The sequence below is a fragment of the Daphnia pulex genome, chromosome 4, assembly GCF_021134715.1.
Source record: "Daphnia pulex isolate KAP4 chromosome 4, ASM2113471v1".
Taxonomy (NCBI): domain Eukaryota; kingdom Metazoa; phylum Arthropoda; class Branchiopoda; order Diplostraca; family Daphniidae; genus Daphnia; species Daphnia pulex.
The window spans coordinates 5,388,508-5,413,173 of NC_060020.1; the positions used below are offsets into that span (position 1 = coordinate 5,388,508).

Below are 24,666 nucleotides of genomic sequence, written 5' to 3' on the forward strand. Positions count from 1 at the left end.
CATATTGATATGTATCCAACAGAATATATTACATCCATTACTGATGTTTCTGAGACTGCATCCAAAAGTATATTGACGAAGTGACCGACATCTCCCTCGATGGTACATTAACTCGCTAACACTGTGGGGATTCTTTCTCACCGTTTTTTCCCCTTTTTTTTGCCATAGCCTGCTGTGTGTCGTTGGTATGTCTCGCCTTTGAGGAAATATGGGGAAAGAAGCAAACGAGATCAGGGTTAAATGTAGAATATTTTTCCGGAAATAACATCTTATACAATAAATTTTAAAACTTTCAAAGAAAGATTGCAAAAAGATTTGATTTTTTGCCTGCCAATTATTTAAAAAATATGGTTTGTTGCCTTGTTGTGGTTGGTACATCAAACGTTAAAATCAAAAGAGATTGCGGCGCGCAACATTGTTATATTAATAATTAGTGACATAGGAAAGGAAAATAGGAATACAAATTTAATCGATTAATCGTACCACAAATAAAGATCCTATTGTTTTACTTTATCTGTGCTTTATCATTTATTCGTAATTTTTGTCAAAATATTTAATTGAATATTTGGACGGCTGAGTTGCATTAATTGGCAACGCCGGTTCTCAGTTTTCACTTTTCAGTCTGCTCGCTGGCTCGCTGGCTCGCTGACGCTAATGCTTCTTGCTTCCTACGTCAGAAACTCAGAATTTTCGTGGCTTATAATAGTTAGAAAAGTCGGTTAGGACTACGCATTTCATTTCGAAATGTGCTAAAAACTTTCATCAGTTGGAGTGTTTCATCGAAAAAAACTCTACACATTTAGTTTTCTCTTTGGTGTTTCGGTTGTCTAGTCGTCATTTCTTGATTGTAGCCTACGTTGATCACTTTACACGTGGTTACAAAAAAACATTCAAATCAAGGGAATGAAAGGCAGCCACAAATTCGGATTTTTCTTTATTTTTACAGGCAAGAGCCTGTAAACCCTAAATAGTATACATAATGTAACCAGTTAGTGTTAAAAAGTAAACTAATGGTGATCTACACATCAGGATGTTGTTTAGATGTGATAAAATTTCTGTCATTTGCTTGCCAATTCCATTTACTCTGAATGAATCATATCTCTGAATAATATCATTTCAGGCAGGACACTGAATCAAAGTCAATTGTAAATGCAAAAATTGTCCACTTCGATTTTGGAATGATGATTAGACTAATCATACTACTGTACAAATCAGATTAGTACAGTTCAGCTTGCATTATAGTCTGCATAGGAATTGCATGGATTTGTTTGCACCATTAGTTAGGCAACGAAAGTGTTACTAGTTACTAGCTGCTAATTTGGTAATACTTTTGTAATTTTAACTATTTTCAAACAGGTTTGTGGACCTTCAGTCGTGACCATTGTAAAATCCTTGGACATGCTGGTAGATGTCAGAAGGGTAGTCGGCTACCACAACAGACAGAGAATGTCATTGGTGGTAAAGTGGATACAGGAATGAGTGTTGAGATCCAAGAAAACAGTGAAATTCTTTTGCTATTTGCTACCACCCAAACTAGGTAATAGAGTCAAATCAAATTATATGTAACCATCACTGCTAAAACAGGGTGGATCTTTCCCATAACTATTATCCAAATTTATGAATAAGGTATAAATATGGTATGAACATATAGCAAGTAGATTATGTAAATATTTTATTATAGATGTCCTGCCATTTCTTCTTAGTCTCAGACCCACAGTTTAGGTTTAGGGCACTTAAGTGTATAATATTTTTAGGGTTACATAAACATGCATTGTCTAATGATTCTTTTATTTCTAATTTAGATTTAACTGAAGAATTGAATTTTGTGAGGTTCTGTGGACAAGATAAACGGAACTTAGGCTACTCTGGCCTCATCACTCATCTCTTTACACGTGAAAAAGCCCAGTGAAGAATGGACAGTAAAGTCACGAGATCGCCAAGCTACTGCAACACCACATTCAACACCGAAGAAAACAAACGGCAATCGGATGTTGAAAAAGAATGATTGCTCATACATGAGTTGCCGACAGAAAGAATCATCGTCGAGTGAAGAAAAAGGGCAGAACGCAATATTGGAAGTTCCAGACGAAACCGTTTTCCCCAAACTTGTGGAAGATACCAAAAGCGGAGCTGATTGTCTTCCTGGACGAACTTGATGACAGCCAATTAAAGGCCTCGTCCCATCGAAAACGAGCAGCTGAACCGACGAGCGAGTTGTCAGAAGAAAAAATACCGCGTGTCGAGCAAGGCATAGACTAATCCAAATTGCATCTGCCACTCCTGATGCCACTGTCCCAGTAATAAAGAGAATCCTGTGAATGCCGACGTGAACTAACAAATCACAATTTCTACTCACTAGTCCACCAGCGAGGAAAAAAGAAGGAAAGTCGTTGACAAATCCTTGACGCCACCTAGGTCAACCACGGCACCACGCAAGGTAAAGAAAACTAACGGGTAAAATTCCTTAACTTCATTCATGTTGCTTAATAACAACCCAGTCTATTGAAGATTTTTTGACAAGCAATGACGCAGTGTTATTGTGAGTGTTGATTTTGTTTGAATTCGAAATTTAGATGTGTGGTTTATTTAGCACAGACTAGACTAGGTATTTTAATTTGAACTAAACCTTAATGTGAAACGGATATTTGTAGATGTAATATTTTTTTTTTATCATTATTAGTATTTCCCTAACTTTATAGGTCATATGTTATTTTGTTTTTTAATGGAAAAAAAATCTCAAAAATCCCTTCTACCGCAAAAAAACATGTCTTAAACTGTTAAACATACCTTGCTAAACGCAGGTAGCTGACAATTTTCCGTCCAGAGCCCCCATTGTCAGTGTGACCCCAGTTGTCCGTGGATGCTTAGAGCTGTCACTAGGTGGCTAAATATTTCAGTGTGTTTAGGGATTGAACTATTAAGTATTAAGTAAGTTGATCATTCATGCATCTGTACTTCTACTTCATGATTCATGCATTCAGCCATTCACAGCACATTTTTGCATTCCGCATTTTTAGACGAGACGCTGTTGGAGAATGTACAGATTGAATGTACAGTTCGTATACGTTAGCCGTTGCGGGGTACGGTACCTTCTTTCCTCACATTTTTCTATTAAAAAAGGTAGTTCCTGCTTGTGATCTTTAAGGTTATACAACGTAAATTTTTTGGTGTGAATTTTCAGGTAACATAGCCTTCAATTTATGCCTGACAATTCCATCTGATCACGTGGCCTCGCTGAAACTGCTAGTACATTTCCCCAATATGTTGTCTTTTACTGCACGTACCGCCTGTTCGTCTCGTCACATGCAGCAAGCCAGCAACACTTCAGAACAGTAAAAGTAATTATGTTGTTCAACTTTTTAACCCTTAGGTTACACATTTACTTATTAGATGACTTTATTTTCTGATAGTAATTGATTTTTTTTCTCAAAGTAGGAATACAGCCTTTTAAGGTCTGAGCCTCTCAGTCCCACATGTACACGAAGTTGTTGCTGTTGCAGACAGCTGGCAGGTGGTTTTCTTTACTTGCAGGTTTGTTTGCTACCTGTACAGCTTGTAGCTTTCGTCACATGCAGCAACACTTCAGAACAGTTTAAAGTAATGAAGTTTATCTGGTTATACGGTAAGGATACTCATTTACTTGGTTGATGTGTGGTTTTTTGCTTTGTATCTGTTGACTTTTCAGTTAAAACCGTTATGCCAATTGTTGACTAGGAATTCTTAGAGAATGCTTAGTTAAACCATGCTTCTGTCAGTTTGTTCATGTCACACATTACTTTATTTTCTGATAGTAATTGATTTTTTCTCCAAGTAGCATTACAGCCTCTTAAGGTCTGAGCCTCAGTCCAATGTACACATGGATTTGTTGCAGCCAGCTGGTGAAAGGTTTTCTTCTTGCTGGTTTGCTTGCTACCTGTACAGTTTATTGCTCTCATCACATGCAAAAACACTTCAGAACAATTATAAGTAATTAAGTTGATCAGTTTTTTTGGTAAGGCTACATAAACTAAGTTGATGTATAGCTTTTTTTTTATATCTGTTGACTTCTCAGTTAAAACTGTTCTAAAGGATGCTAATTGTCAATTCTTTTGTAATTTCAAAGTAATTCTTAAAAAAAAAATGCCTTGTTTAACCAAGCTGCATTCATTTTGTTTGTGTCACATGACTTTATTTTCTGATAATTGAGTTTTTTCTCCAACTAGGATTACATCAGCCTCTTGATCTTTCTGAAGGTCTGAGCCTCTTGATGGCAGTCCAATGTGCAGACGGACTTGGTACAGCTAGCTGGTGAACGGTGTGGCGAGCTGTTCATGCAGACCCTGGTGCTGATTAGCTGATATCGTTCGTACATTTAACTATTGACCATTCAGTCGTTCGTTTATGCTGAAAAAAATCTGTCGCTTTTCACCAGGTGTGTAAAATTCTGTCTACCAGGTGGCGGAGTGTCTGTTCGTGAGTGAGTGACGAAATTCCGCCATTTGCTTTTAAGACAATGGAAGGGAATGTGTTGCTGACGGTGTTTTTCGCCTCATTTCAAACGATTGAGGTATAGGCCTACCGACGCCGTTCGACCAAGTTGTTTTGAAAGTGAACAACTCCAAAGCAAGTAAGTGAGTCGTAGAGTTTTGACTTCTCGAAAAGTCCATTTTCTAATCTGCTTGAATCTATTTTGTAAAAGTTTTTCGAAGATCTTGTCTTTCTCCACGTGGTGTCGGTGTGTCATGAAGATGCGTCTTCGAGAGGGTCTCTCTACTATATTGCAAGACAACATTGTGATCAACACAGGAAATATGAAATGATAAAGATACTTGTAAGATAAAGCAAGGGGGTTAGCATTATGTTCTTGATCCTAGACAAGTGACCTAGATGTTTCGTGCCTAATCAGACGGTTTTTGTGGAAAGTTCTTTTTAATCAGTTGTAAATTTTCTTAGGAAAGAGCAGGAATTCCCGCCATTATTAAAACTTGAAATGAAGTATTCATGATGTAATTGTTGGCTATCTTCTTGATTGGGTTTTCTTTAGTTTATTCTAAATATGAAGTAAATCACTTACATAACTTCTAGTTTTTATTTTCTATTAACAGCCTGGTGTAGTCCGAGCTTCTTCATTGCAGTTCAATGTGCATATGGATTTGTTGCAGCCAGCTGGTGAAAGGTGTTCCTCATGCAGGCTTGCCTGCTACCTGTTCCATTTGTAGCTTTCATCACATGCAGAAACACTTCAGAACAGAACATTTAAGGTCTTCCCAATTTAAAGTAATCAAGTTTATCAGCTTTTTTAGCTTACTTAGTTGCTGTCTAGCTTGTTGCTTTCTATTTATTGACTTTTCAGTTAAAATTGTTTTAAAAGTATGCCAATTGTTGATTCCTGGGTAATGTAAAAGTATTAGAGATTGCTTAGTTTTAACTATGCTGCTGTCATTTTTTGTCACATGACTTTATTTTCTGAAAGTAATTGAGTTTTTTTTTCCCAATTAGGATTACAGCCTCTTCAAGGTCTGAGCCTCTTCGTGGCAGTCCAATGTGTACACGGATTTGGTGCAGCCAGCTGGTTAACGGTATGGTGAGCTGTTAGAATTCGGTGGTGGTTTCGTTCGTTCATTTCAATATGGACCATTCAGTCGTTCGTTTATGTTGAGAAATCTTTCGCTTTTCACCAGGTGTGTAAAATTATGTCTACCAAGTGGCGGAGTGTCTGTTCGTGAGTGTGACAGTGTAGTGACGAAATTCCGTCATTTGATTTTAAGACAGTGGACGGGAATGTGTTGCAGACGGTGTTTTTCGCCTTTACATTTTAAAACGATTGAGGTATTCTGACGCCATTCGACGAATCGAAAGTGAACAAATCGAAAGTGAACAACTCTAAAGCAAGTAAGTGAATCGTGAGAGTTTTGAATTTTCGAAAAGTCCATTTTCTAATCTGCTTGAATTTATTTTGTAAAAATGTGTCGGAAGATGTGTCGAAGATCTTGCCTTTCTCCACGTGGTCGCTGCTGTGTCATTCATGAAGATGCGTCTTCGAGAGGGTCCCTACTATATTGCAAGACAACATTGTGATGAACACAGGAACTGTAAATACTTCAAGATAAATCAAGTGGGTTAGTATTATGTTCTTGAAGTTAGACAAGTGTCAAGATATTTCGTGGCTAGTCATACAGCTTTTGTGGAAAGTTCTTTTAATGAGATGTAAATTTTCTTAGGAAAAAGCAGACATTCCTGTCATTATTAAAAACTGAAGTCTTCATCATGTGATTGTTGGCCATCTTCTTAATTGGGTTTTATCTAGTTTATTCTAAATTTCAAGTAAATCACTTCCATAACTTCTAAGTTGTAGAACAGTTTAATTTATGTGAGCTAAAGTGAAATATTACTTTCATTTTTCTGTTTTGCTTCGTTCAATTTATTATTGGTATATTTTTCGTATTTCAAAATGTTATTGATACATTTGTTATTTTGTCTTGTAGGATTTCATGGCCAGTTTGATTTTGGAGCTGTTTATGGTGTTGCTGTGTGGTGTGCAGTGGATTCCCAGTCAGTTTCCAGCTGACAGATGCACTTGAATGGAGCTTGTGCAGACTCGCAGTTCAACATTAAACCTCAATTTCTTATTTTCCTATTCTTGTTGTGTTCCTGCGGTGTTGAAAAGTTGGTGAAAATAGTCCATGTTGCCTGATAGCTGTCTTGAATATTTTATCGGCTGCAATTTTGTCGACATGTTATCGTCTGCTACCTGTACCGGCGTTGAGGTAATGTCGTACAGTCTCATTTTATTATTTATTTTTAATGGAATCTCCGTTTTCGTTTCAGACAATCGCTCGCCGCTGTTCCATAGCTGAAACTGAGCAGATGCTGAAATTCAAGACTGATAAATAATGTAGATGATTATAAGTGCATATCTGTGCTCCTTCCTTTCCCCGTTTTCTTAAGTAAACAGACCCCCCCCCCTCCCCTCTAGCTGGTTAATCACCCGCTGTGATAATGCCATAAGATGCATGATCTGTGGAAAACTTGGGAGGGTTATGAGGGAAATTACTCTATGATTAATTGCTCCCTTAACATTCGTTTCACTCTACTTTGATTCTGCAAGTTTTGTCCTAAAATTAATTGCTCCCTTAACAATTGTTTCACAACTCTTCGCTTTTCCATTTCAGCAAACGAGTTCTCCTACAAAACCTGTTTCCTTATATCTTCCTTATATATAATATCTTTGTAAACAAATGAAATATCCAATTTAATAATAACATGAATAAAATATTTAACAAAAAAAAAACAAATTTTATTTGAATAAATTAAAATAAATTTTACAATTCAATTATTTAATTTTAATTCAATTAAACTTAATTTTAATTCAATTAAACTTAACTTAATTACATAACATTTAATTTATTTAAAATTCGTCAAAAAGTGTTGAAATAACGAATATATACTAAACAGACCGCCCGGTTCAAAGCTTTTCTTTATTTGCGAGTTCCATATAGTTGTATTCTGGATGCGGAATTAGGAAATCCAACAACCAGAATTGATCTATCTATAAGGACTTGCAGACAGCTAATCAAGGCAGGGGGGTTGAGGAACATAATTACGAGAGCGATTGAACGGGGCCGCCACAGAAAAGAAGGGAGCCCAGATATGCACTTGAAATTTATCTAAGAACTACACAATTTATCAGTCTTGAATTACAGCATTCTCTTGTTGATTTTCACGAGTCCAAGCCAAGTAAGTCCATGTCCATGCCAAGTAGCGAAGGATTACCCTGTAAGCAGAATGAACATTTATTTGGATGACAATAATATTCAAACAAAATTGTAGCGACAGAAAGCAATACCTCAAATCAAGAGGGCCATGTAAAGGAAGTAAAAATGGAGATTCAAGGGTAGCAGCAACAGGTTAGCAAACAAGTAACTTTGTTGACTGAATAGTCCTTGTCCTTTTTCTTGAAAGAACATGATGATACCAACATGACTGACTGTGTCATGCCAATTTAGAAACCTGTAGTTTAGAACCTGTAAATAAAAAAAAATGGGTCATCTTAATGTTTATAATTACAAGTTATTAGTTTATATCATCAATGTGCTTGACGTCTATGATCTTAAAGTATAATTGAACAGTTATCAAAATACACTTGAAATCGTCTCTTAAACATTAGAAAGACAAAAGGCCAGATCAATACTTAAAATACATATTAGATTTCAACGAAAAAGTTCAGTGACATGAAAAGTGAACTTACACATGAAACCAGCAATCAGTTATCCAAGGTTCTCTAGAAGATGGAATGAGATAATGGTCCATGCTGGGGCTGGTGATCTAGCAAGTCGAATTACTCCAATACAAACAGCAGGTAATTATGATGAATCCTAATGAAAAATTAGATAAATAAATGTTTCAGGCTGAAACTTTCAGCATTACTGTAATTAAGCTAGTGTTGGTTGTTACCTGTATCATTTCGATGGCATATTTTAGTAGAATACAATGATTTTGAACAATCAAAATAGTTGACAGTAGGCACGACGGCCACACGACTCTTTCACGTTTTCTCCTGTAAGTTGATGAAAAACATTTAGGTTATACAACATTTACACAAAATAGAACACATCACCGACAAGTTACAGAATAAATCACTCGAATTTACCTATGAATTGATTGGTAATTTACGAAAAAAAGACAGCTTAATTTTTGACAAGAAACCGCCATAAGCCCATAACTGACACAATCAACACGCCATCTATTTGACACGACTCAAAACTCAGTATTTGAAGGGCTGGTCTTAAAATACTCTCACAATTTGAAAAGTGCATTTTTTTTCGCTAAAACCTAGATTTCAGTCTTGAGAACTGTACAGAGAACAAAGCTCACTTGCTAGTTTTATGCAACATTTCCGGAAGTAGACCGGAAGTAAGCGATAGCGCCTTAACCATTGAGCTGTCATAAAAATAAACCAAATATTCATGATCTACATGAAATTTGGGGTCGATTAAGTGTAATTTAAACGAAATCCAGAAATTGGTCAAAATCGAGAATTTTCCTGAACTATAGTTCAGGAAAAATCTCCAAACCGGAAGTACGCGTATGTACAAAAAAAAACATGAACTTTATCACAAATTTGACGAGGACCACGAATATGTTGTTCTTTTGTGCGTCGAATTAATATTTACTGAACTACTGACTGAAATGAGAAAACCGGAAGTAGCCAAAAAGCACATGATTATTAAAAACTAACAAGTGAGCTTTGTTGCTGAAACAGAAACTGACAGCTGCCAAATATAATTTTCTTGTATTAGCAGCAAGAAATTCTTAAAAGATGTGAAAATAAACGTTACTAAACTGAGCGGAAAATGATAAAAGGCTATGCCGTCTAGCGTCAGAAAAAAGAAACGTTTGATTTGACAGTGAAAACAATGTCCGCTTTAGCTCGTTGACAACTTGACACTCAATCGAAAGAACTAACAAACAAAGACAATTAACTTTAATACTCACGTTATGTTGTCTCCTCCAAATTTATTTCTCGTTTTCACCAAAAAGCCACCACCTCAGCATCACACATGACACATCACATAGACGAAATTCCCAAGGTATAATGCTTCTACAATGAGCAGTGCTTCTACATGCTTCTACATCTGTTCTGATCTGTTAGTGATTCCAGATTGTTGACGAATATCGTATACTGTTATGCTAACTTTACGTATCACCTTTTAACTTCATTCTCATCATTCTGCACTTTGCCTTACTTGTGATAAATTTTTCTTTTTCTCTGCTGGTTCCGATGGCCATTGATGTTCAAGCTGTTAATGGAGATGCTGCCTAATGAAGAGATGGTGAAAGGCTGAAAGGTGTGCTTAAAGCTGTTGCTGCTGTCCTTGGTGTCACAATTCAATGTGTTGTTCATTGATTTGTCTGTTGTGTCAAATCTCTTCCAAATTCCCCTTCAAATTTTTATCTCGTCTTCACCAAAAAGCCACCACCTCAGCATCACACATCACAGACAACATTCCCAAGGTACTTCTACATGCTTCTACATCTATTAGTGATTTCAGATTGTTGACGAAATATTGTATACTGCTACCTTTACATATCATCCACATTTTTAACTTTTACTTTATTCCTGTCATTCTGCACTTTGCCTTGTGATAAATCTTTCTTTTTCTCTGCAGGTTCTCATGGCCATTGATGTTCAGGCTGTTAATGGAGATCTTGAAAGGTGTGGTTAAACTTTAAATTGCTGCTGTCATGTATTGTGATTTCATGTGTAAGTTCACTTTTCATGTCACTGAACTTTTTTCATTCCAGTCTCATAAGTATTTTAATTATTCATCTGCTGGGCTTAAGTCTATCTAATGTTCAAGAGACGATTTCAAGTGTATACTGATAACAGTTTATTGGCTGCGTCTTGAACCGGTCGGTTTGTTTAATAAAAATTTTTCATAAACATTATTTTATATTATTAAATAATAAAATTAAGAATGAAATGTTGTTTTTAATAAAGGCGATTTATTTATTAAATAGACCGTCCGGTTCAAGACGCAGCCAATCGAAGCAGGGGGAAACTCTGCCTCGATTGACTGGACCAGGGAGATGACACGGTCGTGGTTAAGAGAAACCGGAAAAGAGCGAAGAGTTGAGGAACAGTTTTTAAGAGAGCGATTAATCATAGTAGGCTTCCGGCTAGGGCGCATTTTATTGACTCATGACCCTCCAACAGGTTTCATCGAATCATGCGCCTTGCAAGTCCCCGTTCGACCATCCCACTCCCTTCCTCCTGGTTGTCGCAGCGAGTGAGTGACCACCGGCGGGCGTTGGTTAGTGATTAGTTATGGAAACGAGGCCACATAAAAGAAGGGAGCCCAGATATGCACCTTTAATTTATCTAACAACTACACAACATATCAGTCTTGAATTACAGCATTCTCTCGTCAGCTTTCACCAATGGATGAAGTTGGGCCCAGTGAATGATCAGTAGCGGAGGAGTTGCCCTGTAAGCAAAATGAACATTTATTTGGATGACAATAATATTCAAACAAGATTTTAACGACAGAAAGCAATACCTCAATCAAGAGGGCCCGTTTAAGTAAGTAAAAAAGGAGATTCATAGGTAGCAGCCAACAGGTTTTCAAACAAGGGACCTTGTTGGAGGTGGGACAAATAAAACATACTTCATATCTTTACTTGAATTGTACTTCTTTTCTTTAGGTTCAGCTAGCTTTTTCTAACCTTTCTTACCGACGTCGTTTTAGAAATGACTTGAATGTAGAAATGCCTTACACACGTTCAGATTATTACTAGTTAAGAGCCAATAATGCTTCATTTAAGAGAAATTCATGCAAAGAAATTTCTCGTGTACAGGCTAACATACGTCTTGTGCCGCACTTTCATGTCCAACTTCAATACGACGTCACTTGATAAAGGAGCTTTCGACTGCTTTCCTCGTGATAGTGATTCCAACTGAACTATGAATCGTACGTTACCTTTTGCGTATGCCACAATAATGCTAGTCTTGGACATGTGGAGTAACTTCCGTTGGATGTTGGTGTACCGGTAACAGATGAATCTTGAGGCTCTACTTTGGGTTCAGATTTAACACGTAACTGTCATATTCAATTATACCATTATCGCCACACTCTTTCACAACTTCAAAGCTTTCATTTTGACCTACTTTGATTTGATTGTATGGAGTCATCATCTTCTTTCTCAACTTTGACGATCGTTTGAAATTCCTCTCTAGCAACTGTTCGTCGAGTTCCTTGTATAGCAACTGTTTGTCAGCGATATCATGGCTGTCACTGCCTCAGCCCTCAGATCCTATAGCTGATGAAAGGGGCTTATTAAATTTCAACTTGGTTATACAAAAACAAACAAAAAACTGCAGCAACCTTTACTAGGGGCTCGAGAAGTGTGAAGTATTATTACTCTCCTCTATGGCAAGTGTTTCATTACCAAAGCAAATTCCTTCCCGGAAGTAAGTTTTTTAGACAAAGATGCGTTTTGCAATGAATATCCAGCATTCGCGTCTATGTCGGCCATGACTCCAGAAGGTTCCAGAGTCTGAAAAGAGGATTAAGAAATTTCATTCAAATACTGAAAAAGAAGTTAATTTTACATAAACGCACAATCTCAAGTTGCTAAGTCTTACTCAATAATCTTGTTGTTTATATGGGGCCGTTAATATTGTAAGAGCTCTAGAAGTTGTTGAATAAAAAGATCAAAGGTTATCAATCTCACCTTCTTTCGCTGGTGAACTGGTTGAAGCTTACACATGTTAGAAAAAACTAGATTGACTTTCGTTCTGCACTGCTGTCCACCACCAATGTCGACATTCTTCTCACTGGTTTTCTTCAACAATGATATTTTTTGCCTGATCTGGAACAATAATCCATGCCAACCCCATGTAGACTGGAGATTGGAATTCTTCTTTTATCAGGCAAACATTGTGTCTGGAAGTTCATGTAGATGTAGGTAAGTGTTGCTGTTTCTTCATGTGTTTCTCTTCATGCGCAGAGGTAACTTCAACAGTCACGGTGACAGTCACACTGAGGCCTACTTGAACAGCTTAGACTTCATTATTGCTGTTGCATTGGAGCCAAGTGGTGGGGTGAATACTGAATATTACCTAATGAAAATACACAACACACAATCTATAGAAGCACTCATTTTTTTAAGCAAGGGAAATTGAAAAATCTAAGAAATACAGGCGAAACAATCCATGCCTCATTTCTGCACTTCTTCCACCATCTGATCTGGGCATGTGGGCTGTTTCAAACATTTACTTATTATTTGAGATTTGACTGCTTTGTTTCCATTACGTTAGGGAAAACAGGAAAAACGTGGGCAACACAGGTTGATCAATCGAGAAACGAAAGTCAACTTTCGCATGAATTGACTAATTTGCCATATGAATTCGATACCTACAACTGGTATTTACAATTGCTACAATAAAAAAATTCAATGGGTTGAAACTCTGTATAACATTATAACTTTGCTGATGGCAGCCTCACAATCTGGGTCTGTGCTATGGCGTAATATGACTATTGACTAACAACTTTTTGCAAGGCAGAAGGCAGCAGAACTCAAATAAATTACTGTGAGTTTGAGTTTGATAAATGATAAAGTAGTAAATTATTGTGAGAAAGTCCGAAAGTCAGCCACCAGAAAGTCAGCCACCAGTCACCAGAAACGGAATTCACGGAATCACGGCTTTGTCACTTTTGTCAGTAAATGACTATGGCGTTGTTGCTAGATGGCGTTTTTTGTAGCCCTAACTGCTGCTAGGTGGCGTTCAATGCGCATTGCAATTCAAAATATTGAAAATTCCAGGATTGAAACGTATGCTCGATTCGTCGCAATGAAAAAACTACCAAATTACGGTAGTTTCAACAAAAACTATATTTTCATTTTTGGATAAAGGCGCGGCACTAGAGCAGTTATACTTTTAGTTTAACGTGCCGGCACGCCAGTAAATATCATCTTACGGAATGTACAAGGGAATGTACTGGCCTGCCAGAGACTAGCTTGCGTTCTTTTCGGTATCGACATGACGGTATCGACCGTGTAATTAAATTCAAACTTACCATTTAACCAGTTAGGCCATAGCAATAGTACCAATGAATCCACTGGTATTTTCAAATTCAGAGGAATAAGGTATCCGTGAAAAAATCCTATAACTTAATATTAATCGGTGCACTGATTTATAAATGTTTTTTTAAATATTATTTAATAGGATGTATATTGTTCAGAATATGAGAAAAAGTCCCATAAGAGGCAGCGTAGATTGAAACCATTTTCTTTAGATAGGAGTCTTCCTATTGATGTTCAAAAGCAACGACAAAATGAATCAAAATGGCGAGGCAAAAAGGAACAAGCAGCATGCAAATCAACTTCAATGGGAAGCAAAATTTACTCTTTCGGCATCTTTAAATGCATGTACTGTATATGTTGATCGAAAAATTGGATGTAATAAGAGATGAAAAACCAGCTAATGGAAGTGTTCTAAAGCTCAACAAACGTGGATAGCTTGATGCTAATTAGTCCGAAAAATTTTCGGTAAATGTCCACAAAAATATAAATAGAAATAGATCTAACAATATAGAGTCTTGTCAATCCATTCGTCGAGTGTAAAGGTTGCGCGTTTGGTGTTGTAAGGATCCCGCTCTTTGAAAGCCTCTGTAATTATAGAAACAATTTAGGGAAGATATTAGGTTCCATATGAAGGAAATAATTGGAAAAAAAAACGAAAAATTTCCGTACCAATCATTGATTTCATTTTGATGGCACACATAATAAAATCATCAAATGCCAGAGTGCCTTGTCGGTTGCCATAACGCAAAACGAGTGCGTTTAGTACGTGATAGTTGAGGCGATAGCCAACTGCATGAAGGGCGGAACGCAACTCCAAGGTGCTAAGTGTGTTGCTATGATCGCGATCGTACAGTTTGAATGTGTTCTGAATGTTTGATAAAATGACAACTTTTTAAATACATTTTGCACTTGAAATAACAGCAAAATTTAAATAGTCGTACCTTCCATGTTTGAATGTCAGACCACAATTTTTTGAACTCTTCGAAGCCAAGTTTTCCTGAATGGTCCGAGTCTAACATGGCGATCATGCTGCGGCAGACGTCTTTGCTGAATCCCTCGAACGCGAACTCTGCAATTGATGCCGCACATAGAAGAAACATTTTATTCAAAGAACTCTAGGGCATGTTGTAAGTTCAGTCTACGGATGTTATGAATTTTTGCGTCCAGAAATTAGTGAGAGGCAAAAAACAAGAAGGCCAGAGAAAGATAATTTAGCAAACAAGATCATCAATGATCTCCCATGCCGACATGGTCTATTAGTTAATTGGACAAATTTTCATTCACCAAAGATATTAATGAAAAGAATGATAATGCTGGGTTTATATTCATGGTCAATCATTTTGCGCCCCATAACCTTACCAATAAGTTACCATCACCAAGGGGGTTTCACTTCTCTGAATAACACTGAATTTAGTCTAAATATTCTGTGTAACGAGTGATGAATAAACGTGATTCGTAAATTTAAAACGGTGTCCAATCTTTATAAGAAAATGTCGTAGAGGAGTTTTTTGTGCAATAAAAATGTGTGATGACTTTAAGCTCTAAAAAGTAAAAATGTCCGTTGGGAAAATGTACGAAAGAATAGGGGAGAAAAAGTATCTTCAATCGTCTAACGGATGATCAGGTAAGTACACGAATATCCAGTCTTACCCTCTGAAGATTCTGCACGTCCGGATCCGAATTCCCGGCAAGATTTTTCCCAGAGTATGTGTTGCAACGATTGATTTATATTAGTTGTGGTTAATTAGTTGACTTTGGGGTATTCTAAATTCTACTACGGATACAAATCCAACATGACCGGATTGCAATCCAAAAAAATGACTCCAAGCTAGACGCAAATAGGGATGAAACACTTGGAACCAATTGCGGTATTAAATCCACTACAAAAGAACACCACAGTATCTCCACGGAACGGGCATATACGAAACCTGTACAGCAATCCAAATGTTGGTGATTAAAAAAACGGAAGTACTTACCACGCTGGAAGGAAGTATTAAGAACGTTTTGCAGTTCAACCCAATCAATCTCCATGTCAACTCCGGCAACACGACGGAAGAGCTGGACGACGTCACTGGAGTCGTCAAAAGTATCATTACTTTTTACCTGCAAATAAAGAAATAAAATTTTCCAATCAAAATGGGATCTAAAAAATAAAGCCAGAATAGTACATAAAAATTGCTAAATGTGCGCAAATTCGAACAATTTTTCAAAACATAACAATCCAATCTGTTTACAGGTACGGGGATTCTGGCTAACTTCCAGAAGGCAATTAAAAGATTTTCGCAATTAATTGATGTAACGATTGAAAATTAAATGTGTTTTAGACTCCTATTATAAAAATCTGACGATTTTTTTTAGTTTAATTGAATGGAAAGAAAGCATACAAAAATAAAAATTAAACGCTTTCTGAAAATTGGCAACTATTGTCAAATTTTACGTAATTCGAAAGGAAATTCAAATTGACATAGCAAGCGGGTAGATTGCGCATAAAGGATCGTCATAAAGGAAATATAATTTTCGAGGTAAAGTCTTTTTCAGGAAGCTGTCACAGTCTAGACTTACGTGATAAAAGTATTTGCCATCGTTGTGCTTCCGGCCAGTTTTACCCTAGTGGGGCGAATCAAGTGCCACGTCAAAGAAAGTAAGGAAATAAGAATTTAAAAAAATTGCAATAAAAAAGAACGGAGAAGCAATCGCGTGAACGCACAATCAGCATGAAAGAAAATTATAAACAAAAACAAAACATAATTCAGTAAATAAATAAGCGACAGGAAAGACTAAGTAACAAAACCAAATTCGTCATGCTATCGGCCATGCCATCAGTAATACGTATTTAGCAAAAGTTTTATTTTAACATCGTCGAATTAAACAGCGACTTACTTGTTCGTCTGCTTCGCCGATATCCACTTCTTCGTCGTTCTCCCTGTTACGGAATTGAATGAAAACATTGTAGGCGCAAAATACACGTCTAAAACTCATTAAACCCGGATTAAGGTGTTAAAGGTTAAGGCACTTACGGTTTCAAGACAATAAAAATGATTGAATTTTAAATAGTTAGTTAGAAGATCAAAAAAGTTACTCCATGTTATTCTTCTTTTCGGAGAAGACTCGCAAAATGAATTCTCCCTCTTCATTTGGTTCGAAAGTGGACGGTATGATGGCGTAAACACCCGGTGGAAGCTTGAATCGACAGCTGACTTCACGGAGATTGATAAAAGATGGTGAACGGGCGACAGACGCGTTATACTTGAAAAATTTATTGTCTAGGGGTTTTGGCGCCGTATCCGGATTTTTCAGCTAACCAAAGTAAAGTTATAAATAAAACTTCTGTGGCAGATCCGTAGACCGTTCCGAGCTTACAAGATAAATGGTGAATCCAATTGTGAGGCAATCTAGACCAATTTTCCGCTGAGCTCTGCGGTTCTTCTGCATTAATGCCACAATCACCGTGCATTTATCGTCGTTATCGTCGTCTATATTTAAATGTAAAGAAAAGTGTTTTATGGATCCGTCGTTTATAGAGAATTGTGATTTATTTATTTAATAATTACCATCGGGATCCTCCAAAGTAATGCGGTACTGTGGATTCAGATGAAAAGTTGCTGTAACAATTGAAAATAGCAATGAATATCACATCTAATTTAGAATTAAAGTTTTCATGTTTTGATTGACAATTTTTTACCTAAATGGTTCCTGCAGCCGCCAGCAGATGCTCCCTTTACCCAGTTTCCAGCGAATTCATTTGCAGACCAACGTTTGGATTGGTTACCAGACAATTCCTCCTCTTCCAGCGAGTCAGCATTCAAATTCACGATTTCCAGGCGAGAATAATGGGCTGAAAAATCGCGGAAAGACATCCAAAACTCTCCGTCTCGATCGAAAGTCAGACCAACCTCTTCTTTTTCTTCCGCTGGAATAAACTGCCACTCAGGGGATCTAGAATTTTCAAATGTTTATGTCAAAACTTTAAATGTCGGTGTAGTAGTCATTTACTGATCGCTCCATGCGCCTTTCCACTCGGCTTCGTTTCCCCAAGGATTTCGAATACGAATCATGGGAATCTGTCCAGACATTCGAGGGGTGCGGATATCCATCATTTTGACGCTTGTAATACTGTAAGCGTGTCCTTTGATCAACCCCATCGGAGTTTCAGCTTCCAATTGATCGGGATCCGGCTGCACAATTACATGATGAAATGCTGCATTAAATAAGTGAAACGCGAATGAAATGATCAAATTGCTTAACCTCGATTGCGCAACTCATTAGTGATGAGCGCTCGTGAGCTTTCAGTAGAATCTTGAACAGATTCGGGGGAGATTGATTGAGTTCGTACATTTCACTCACACCTCCAGTAAAATCTTCCATGGCCTCGCATGTAGTTCCACCTTTGAGGGCTTCGTAGCCACCATGGAGCCTGTTATATAATAGTGAATTAAATTTGGATACGAATTCTTATAAGGATTTAATTTATCCTGCTGGCGTCATTTAAATACTTGGCATATGCTTTTTCCAATAGAGCGCTCCAAAATTCATTTTTGGTGTGTGACTGCAAGAAGACCAGTTTTCCGTCACATGTTGGCAAGCGATCGTCTACCACCACATCGACCCAACTTCCGTACTGCCAAATCCTAAATGGCAAATAGAAATATTTTATGATTCATTTTACTACTGTCAATTAGAAAATGAATTCCACACCGAAAATGAAAAATTCCAGCATAATTGTCGGTAAAACTTTGATCTTCAGGAACAACTTGATGAAACAGTCGTTCGTTGAGAGTTAAACTGGCCATAGCAGCAAGTAGCCAGCAATCACCTAATATGCAAAGGAATAAAATTAGAAGTGAAAGCGGTTCAAGAAGCGTAAAACAATTAAAGAAACAATACCCAATTCGCCTTGTTGCACATCAAATCGAGAAGCTCCCTCAACGAAAAGTTGAGGATCTCCGACGATTTCCTAAAGCAAAGTGGAATTTCCGTTTTAGTATTCTCTCTATATTTAATTTGTCGTTATGAATTCAAATGTTTTTTAGGGAAATAAGATTACCGTGGGCCTCAACCATTCAAAATTACGAGCAGATCGTCGGCTATAGTAGATGGAAGAATCCTCCGCCGGGAAAGAAGGATCCTCAAATAGGGTTCCATTTTCTAAGCAGCTGTCTCGTATTTGAACAAAATCTTGCACGGTGGTGCGACCTTTGATTCCGGTACCTTTTTCGCCCAACTGTTTGACAAACAAATATTTAATTAGTATGGTCAGTCTTTGCTTCTTAGGGTAAGAAAACAAACAAACAGTGCTAACTAAATAAGCTACTTCATTCCATCCTTGATTATAACTAGTCATTAACAGCCATTTCACTGTAATCTCCAGATTCGCCGAAACGCGGAAAATGCCAAAAGGGCGAAGTCATCGTTTTTGTATTGATCCACACAAACTGGGTGTGGCGCTTCTTTTTTAAATTAATTTATCGGTTGTTCTTACAATCGTTTTAAAATAGCGGAAAAAATACATTCTAAAATATAATTATTCTTAATTCCTCTACATTACATACAATTAACGCCAATCAGAAAAATAACACTGAAAAGATTTCTTTTTCAGTGATTCGATTTTTCCAATTATTAAATCACAATAGAAATAGACAAAATAAACCAAAACCACCTACTTTTAAAATGCCAGGGCCTTTGCGGCGTTCGCGTGAATCTTTATGATACAAACTTTTCATATTCCGTTTTTTATTTTAAATCGGAATTCGAAACACTCAAGATAAATCAACTATGAGCCAGGCAATAATTTTCCACTCGTTTTCGGGATGCCCCCAATAATAAAACAGTATACTCGGTAAAAAGCCTGTAGCCCATTGATAAATAGGCGAGAACTAGATAAACATGTCGATTTCAAAACATGTGCATTGAAATAACCCTTATCTAATAAAATTGAACTCAACAGGTGGCGTTCTTGAATGTCGATAACGAAGACTTACGACACCCAACGTGTAGGTAAACATAGGGGGAGGGGGTCGACAAGTAAGGAATGATATGCATTATGCTAGTGTCAAAAAAGATGTTGCAACTCACATGGTAGATAGTGAAATTCTGATAGGTGTAAGGCATTTTGATTTCGCCCTAGGATTGGTTTGCGATATCCTAGACGACAACTCAGTGGGGATATCCAAAGTGTCACTGACAAAACCAACACTTGAGAAATGTTCAGGAATTTTGAGATCCGCGAACCGGAGAAAACAAAAGTCGGCGGCCGGCGATACAGAGCTGTAGCTCGGACGTCTGGCACGGTATCTCCGCTGAAGTAAAAATCGATAGGGCCGGGACACCAGCAAGCATGCGTATAGGAAACAACTCTTCCACCTAGTCGACAACACTTTCTGCGACAAACTATCGACGACGTAGACTTGCGTATTCGGCCAATGTATTATACGAGCCAACAGCGAATGTCATCACGACTCCAAACAAGTTCTTTCTACGTACTGTATCGACGTAACTAGTATAAAGTACATCATATAGGGCACGATATCCGGTGAAATTGAAATGCTTGGTTGACCATCAAGGATGTGGCCTTCGAATTGCCACTTTCTTCAGCGGTAATGACTCTTTGTCTTCCCACCTCGTCCTACCTTTCGATTTCACCTATACCGACCGACCGACCAACCGACAAGCCCTAAAAACCCGCAACCGTAGATAGAGAAGGCCACTCCGAAATTTCTCATGGTCTTCGTCTATTGACGTGGCATGACAATTTTTCAGCCCAACTGTATTGAATACTACATAGCCTCATTCATATCCGGTTATCAGTTACCTAACCGGGGTTTACGATAGCATCATATCAGTTAATGAATCCCACTCGTTTTTAATATGGCAAGTCACGTGAAAAATCTTGGCACAGCTAAGCTGATGTTCACGATAAGAATAAAATCATCATCGTGAATCGACTGATCTATTTGGGTACTATGCAATGCACATAAAAAGGCAAAGGTGGCATTAAAATACAGACTTGGAAGGGCATGGCCATTTGCGCATTGTGCATCACAGCAAACGAGGGTGCGGTTGGTGTTGGCCTCGAGCCACTAAACACGTCAGCTGTGTCGCCCACCTAACATCGTTGATTTAGACCTCAACTGATTGTTTGTATAATACTCAAATACCGCCAATCATTTTCAAAAATGGAAATTTGCGCCCCGTTCGTATTTCCGTATACTGTCACGATGAGTGCAACATTCGTGTAGCCCTGAATTGGAGCTGATGCCAATGGCAACAATTCATAGTTATTTTTCTGTTATCACGATTGCTGGCAGGATAGTACGAGAAGGACCCTTAAAATTGTGCGACCACAATCATAGCACGGACGAAGCGCTAACCAAAATTATTCAAAAATATAAATAAAGTTATAGAATAAATCTTGTGTCCTTCAAGATTAAATCAAGTACAAATTCGATGACAAGAAGACCATGAAACGTCACATCACGAACGTACAGAAGGAACCAAAATTCAAGCAACGCCCGAACATCTAAAGCAGGAAATTCCTACAACCTGTATTTCTCATTTTTATTCTGAGCGTCAATCAGAAAAATACGGTGACTACGGGAAACGCCCTCAAAATAACCAGTTCAGTAGTACAGCGCTACAACTTACTCACTAAACCGTCGATTTTTAAATATTTGCGAAACGAGTATTTGCATTTTGCATTGATGTACTAAATTTATTTCAAGGATTTCTTGTTCTGGAATGCGAAAATTATAATTACAGGTTTACATAGTTTTCAAAGTGCATTAATTTCGTGTCTTGATGCACTTTAACTCAAGGACTGAACGCGCAACGTTTGTGTAAGCAATTCCGAACAGAAAAAAAAAATACGAAAGATAAACACGCTGAAATGTAGTACGATCAACACATTCAAGCCAATAATTACGATCCAACAACGTGTTTTCCAAACAAGTTCTGCTGTTGAGCAAGAGAAAACAAACAGGCGCACAGCGATTTGGCAGAGCTATATATATACCGTTGAAGCAATGTTTGCCAGATTATTTGCAATAGTTTGCTAGCGTCAACAAAAAAAAAATGACATCGAGACGTGTCGACTCACGATCCTACCCTACAACTAATTACGTTTCAAGAAAGAAAAAAAAAAGTCGACGATGTTTTTTTGGAACATAATCACACGCATTTCTTCTTTTTTATCTCTACGGTCCAGGAAACTTTGGCTCGACTCCTATGTACAGTAATCCATCTTTTACTTAGCTCGTTCTATTTTCAAACTCTAGCGGCGAGGGAGACAACAGGACGAAACATATGTAGCATATGGCCGCTTGTTTCGCATCCGCTTTCGCTTTTTTGTGGCCGAGCCTCGAAAAAACATTGGGCCTTGAGCTGCGTATTTCGCTTTAAGCTACACGGAATTTTTACCACTGAAAGCGAAAACATGGGTGAGATCATTATTTGACAATGAAAGACGTCTGTAGCCATCGGCATTGCCGAATTTATACACAAGAGTTTATAACTTTAAGAGTTAAAACATACTTCTGACAGGTTCAAAGGCAAAAGTGAAAATGAGCCTGAATGGTGTTGACTGATATTATGAAAGGAAAGAATTAATAGCTCACCACTTTGAAGGGACAGGGAGGTCTTGGTGGGGGTGGATCCTTCCGACGACTAGGCAAAGCGGTCCGGGAGATTTGGTCGAGGGCCATGCCGAGCCCTCCGCTGGCAAAATTGGCGACCAAATTCGCCGTACTGTCATCCATTTTAAAGCCACCTAGGCCGAAACTTTTTAAACCCGAACGCAAGAAATCCATTCTTGCTCAGTGGTCTTCTCTATTATGACTGAAAGCTCAAAATTTTCTCAACGCCAAACCAGAAAATTAAAACAGCTGCACGAATGAAATGTTGAAATGGGTTCGTGACGGGAAAGTCCAATTAGTTTCCGACTATCCGTAACTGACAAGTCAGACTAGTTCGATCTGTCTGGTCCAACACACTTTCCTAGACTGGCCGAGCAATGGGTGTTGTTTTTTTTTTCACGAGGAATTCCTGGTGTGCCAACATCGGCAATTCCCAGCACTGAACGGACGTTGGAGGAAGGATGATAACGTGAGTCAGATCTGCAGCCAAACTGCAGCCACCAGGCGAGGTTGCTCTTTACCCTACAACTGAGGACACTGTAAGTTATTAAATACTGTGTAGCCAGTTGTTGTGTTTTCTCTAGTCTAGCTAGACTTTTCGAAATCTCCCGACCTCATTTTACATACTCTTTTCTACATAACCGCAGGGTTACTTAGACAAGAATTAATTTTAAACTGACAACACGAGAAAAGATCGCGTTGCTCTTTTCGAGAACTCGAGTGTACACGCAGCGATGCCAGCATGTGACTCGCCTTTTCCCTTTCTTTTACGCAGGGAGTGTAAAAGAGTAAAACAAAATGGCAGGGATGGAGAAGTTGTTTGCCTTGAGGCAACAGAATTCCCGGCTGCTGACGTACGGGAAAAACAAGAAGGGGGGGGGGGGGAATTTCCGAAGACTTGAAGTTCGTTGTAGCCTACTTTTGAACTACTTTCTTTCTTGGATATCAGCATACTTCTTTAACTTAATACACTAGTGTATCGCTCTGAACGAGAAAAATGTCGAGACAGCTGAAGTTGAACGAAAAATTGAACGGGGGAAGTATGTCTTCGATCTTCTGGAAGCTTAATATTACAACATCTAAATAACGAAGTCATTGTTTAGTCACCATGAAATCTTTTCAAGTCAACATGTGTTGACTTACATCCGACAAACTTTCCTCTTACTCAACATTCATGTTAATCGAAACAGCGATAAGAGCCTAGGGAAACTCCCGTGCCAAAAAGGGGAGTAGGTCGATGCCAATCAGGGTCACTGGTTCCTCTTATTCTTTAGGAGGCGAAATTACGACGAAGCACGCGACTGCCACTCATCATAAATCACTCGGACACTTTTTGCCGTCGACGTACTTTTTGGCATCTGAACCCTTGTACAATTTCCTGGGGGCCTCCTACTCAGCTATTGATCGACATCAAACGTTGTTACACTTATCTCAACTTTAGCACGGCTGAGCACTTTATGATCAAGGAAAAGCAATAAATTAATTTTATGAACTACGAAATTCGTCTACCTACTCTTCAACAAATCATCCTAAACGATACTCAACGCTCTGTGTGAATAAATAACTGAATACGCATTTTAAAAATGAGAATGCAGTTTAAATTCTACTTAAACCTATTTCTCGTGAATTTTCTAGCAAAAAAAAACTGAATTTAAACACAATATAAATGGCACATACCTTGTTTTCTGGTTCCGATATATCGTTCGGGAAATTTGAGTCGTCATTTTCGGATAATTGTGTAGCAAACGTAACGCAACGCGGCTTCTTGTACTTCTTTGAACGGACATCGAGAGAAAAGGGATGTTTGTTGTTCTTCTGGTACCTTCAAAGACAAACATAAACGAAATAATGTTTTTTTTTTCAATAAAATACATTAGTGCCTTATTAAAAAAAACAAGCAATAGAAATCGTTTGGTGCTACTTCTTCAAACACAAAATCTATTTAAAAATGATTTACCTCTGAAATAAGTTGTGACTCGGACGATTGAGAAGATGTGCAGCTGCGTTTGAGTATGAATTGGAGAATTTAAACAGCGGTATGTTCATTGCCATACTGAAAGCGTCAAAGTGTTAAATTACATCTACCGCAGATTGAATACTGTGCAACAACCATTCGAGAACCGATCAGAAGTGTATCTGTGGATGAAATGGGAATTTTTTTCCAACTGTGCACTTGAGTGTTTCACCCCCCAACTCCTTTTCATGTTGCTTCGTCGTGCCCCTCGTCAACCCCCCACCTTCTTTCCTTCACTTCCTCTCAAGTCACTTTGTTATTGCTTAGTCAACTTCTTGGTAAATCGACAGTTTTCAGGCAAGCGCGGTAGTCAAGAAACGGAACGACCCAGCCCCTAATTCGACGTTTGTGGCAGAAATCGAGAATTTTTACGGCACAACAGTTGCCGAACGATTCCAGATGTTTTGTTTCTATTTTTAGATATTCTGCGGAAACGGTAAAAATGACACGACTGTGCTG

The 24,666-nt window shown here is 38.0% G+C and overlaps 1 protein-coding gene and 5 long non-coding RNA genes across 43 annotated transcripts; 3 read left to right on the top strand and 3 right to left on the bottom strand.

The window, feature by feature from the left end:
• The first annotated feature begins 1,325 nt into the window (after window positions 1-1,325).
• On the top strand, window positions 1,326-7,183 carry LOC124192658. Of its 21 annotated transcripts, none has more exons than XR_006873772.1 (17): window positions 1,328-1,537; window positions 1,803-2,297; window positions 2,360-2,437; window positions 2,802-2,928; window positions 3,018-3,120; window positions 3,182-3,370; window positions 3,436-3,622; window positions 3,815-3,966; window positions 4,203-4,341; window positions 4,412-4,606; window positions 4,679-5,256; window positions 5,479-5,558; window positions 5,661-5,871; window positions 5,956-6,098; window positions 6,201-6,303; window positions 6,465-6,746; window positions 6,808-7,183. It is a non-coding gene; the product is annotated as an uncharacterized LOC124192658 (long non-coding RNA). The 21 variants fall into 21 exon arrangements; XR_006873784.1 differs by lacking the exon at window positions 2,802-2,928 and having other exon boundaries at window positions 1,330-1,537; window positions 1,803-2,437; window positions 4,679-4,810; window positions 4,933-4,985; window positions 5,085-5,256; XR_006873780.1 differs by lacking the exon at window positions 2,802-2,928 and having other exon boundaries at window positions 1,329-1,537; window positions 1,803-2,437; window positions 4,679-4,810; window positions 4,933-5,256.
• A 175-nt stretch (window positions 7,184-7,358) lies between these two features.
• LOC124192665 lies at window positions 7,359-9,586 on the bottom strand. 2 transcript variants are annotated; one of them, XR_006873801.1, is made up of 5 exons: window positions 9,475-9,586; window positions 8,434-8,536; window positions 8,228-8,354; window positions 7,826-8,003; window positions 7,359-7,753 (listed from the first exon to the last, which is right to left on the bottom strand). It is a non-coding gene; the product is annotated as an uncharacterized LOC124192665 (long non-coding RNA). The 2 variants fall into 2 exon arrangements; XR_006873800.1 differs by lacking the exon at window positions 9,475-9,586 and adding an exon at window positions 8,630-8,887.
• A 173-nt stretch (window positions 9,587-9,759) lies between these two features.
• Window positions 9,760-10,423, top strand: LOC124192666. Its single transcript, XR_006873802.1, has 2 exons — window positions 9,760-9,993; window positions 10,149-10,423. It is a non-coding gene; the product is annotated as an uncharacterized LOC124192666 (long non-coding RNA).
• Window positions 10,424-10,465: 42 nt separating this feature from the next.
• On the bottom strand, window positions 10,466-13,199 carry LOC124192664. Of its 6 annotated transcripts, none has more exons than XR_006873797.1 (6): window positions 12,214-13,199; window positions 11,871-12,036; window positions 11,648-11,799; window positions 11,348-11,579; window positions 11,040-11,273; window positions 10,466-10,967 (listed from the first exon to the last, which is right to left on the bottom strand). It is a non-coding gene; the product is annotated as an uncharacterized LOC124192664 (long non-coding RNA). The 6 variants fall into 6 exon arrangements; XR_006873796.1 differs by having other exon boundaries at window positions 11,040-11,117; window positions 11,206-11,579; window positions 12,214-13,198; XR_006873794.1 differs by having other exon boundaries at window positions 11,040-11,117; window positions 11,460-11,579; window positions 11,929-12,036; window positions 12,214-13,193.
• Window positions 13,200-13,695: 496 nt separating this feature from the next.
• On the bottom strand, window positions 13,696-24,599 carry LOC124192660 (calpain-A-like). Of its 12 annotated transcripts, XM_046586085.1 has the most exons (19): window positions 24,151-24,599; window positions 23,871-24,015; window positions 18,611-18,787; window positions 18,451-18,520; window positions 18,262-18,379; window positions 18,060-18,194; window positions 17,812-17,980; window positions 17,560-17,741; window positions 17,249-17,502; window positions 17,118-17,168; window positions 16,927-17,039; window positions 16,646-16,863; window positions 16,447-16,489; window positions 16,129-16,173; window positions 15,543-15,669; window positions 15,217-15,228; window positions 14,508-14,635; window positions 14,236-14,431; window positions 13,696-14,151 (listed from the first exon to the last, which is right to left on the bottom strand). In XM_046586085.1, the coding sequence occupies exons 1-19, from the start codon at window positions 24,243-24,245 to the stop codon at window positions 14,066-14,068; spliced, it is 2,364 nt and encodes a 787-aa protein (XP_046442041.1). In that variant the 5' UTR covers window positions 24,246-24,599; the 3' UTR covers window positions 13,696-14,065. The 12 variants fall into 12 exon arrangements, 10 of the variants coding, with proteins under 10 accessions (XP_046442041.1, XP_046442043.1, XP_046442042.1 ...); XM_046586087.1 differs by lacking the exon at window positions 16,129-16,173; XM_046586086.1 differs by lacking the exon at window positions 15,217-15,228.
• LOC124192667 lies at window positions 22,612-23,688 on the top strand. Its single transcript, XR_006873803.1, has 2 exons — window positions 22,612-22,732; window positions 22,969-23,688. It is a non-coding gene; the product is annotated as an uncharacterized LOC124192667 (long non-coding RNA).
• Window positions 24,600-24,666: the final 67 nt, after the last annotated feature.

Coding starts and splice junctions, on each gene's coding strand:
- LOC124192660 (XM_046586085.1), bottom strand. CDS start 24,245: ATGGCAATGAACATACCGCTGTTTAAATTCTCCAATTCATACTCAAAC. Junction 17,503..17,559: donor AAAGGCGCATGGAGCGATCA/GTAAATGACTAC, acceptor TGAAAATTCTAG/ATCCCCTGAGTGGCAGTTTA. Junction 16,864..16,926: donor TTGGATTCACCATTTATCTT/GTAAGCTCGGAA, acceptor TACTTTGGTTAG/CTGAAAAATCCGGATACGGC.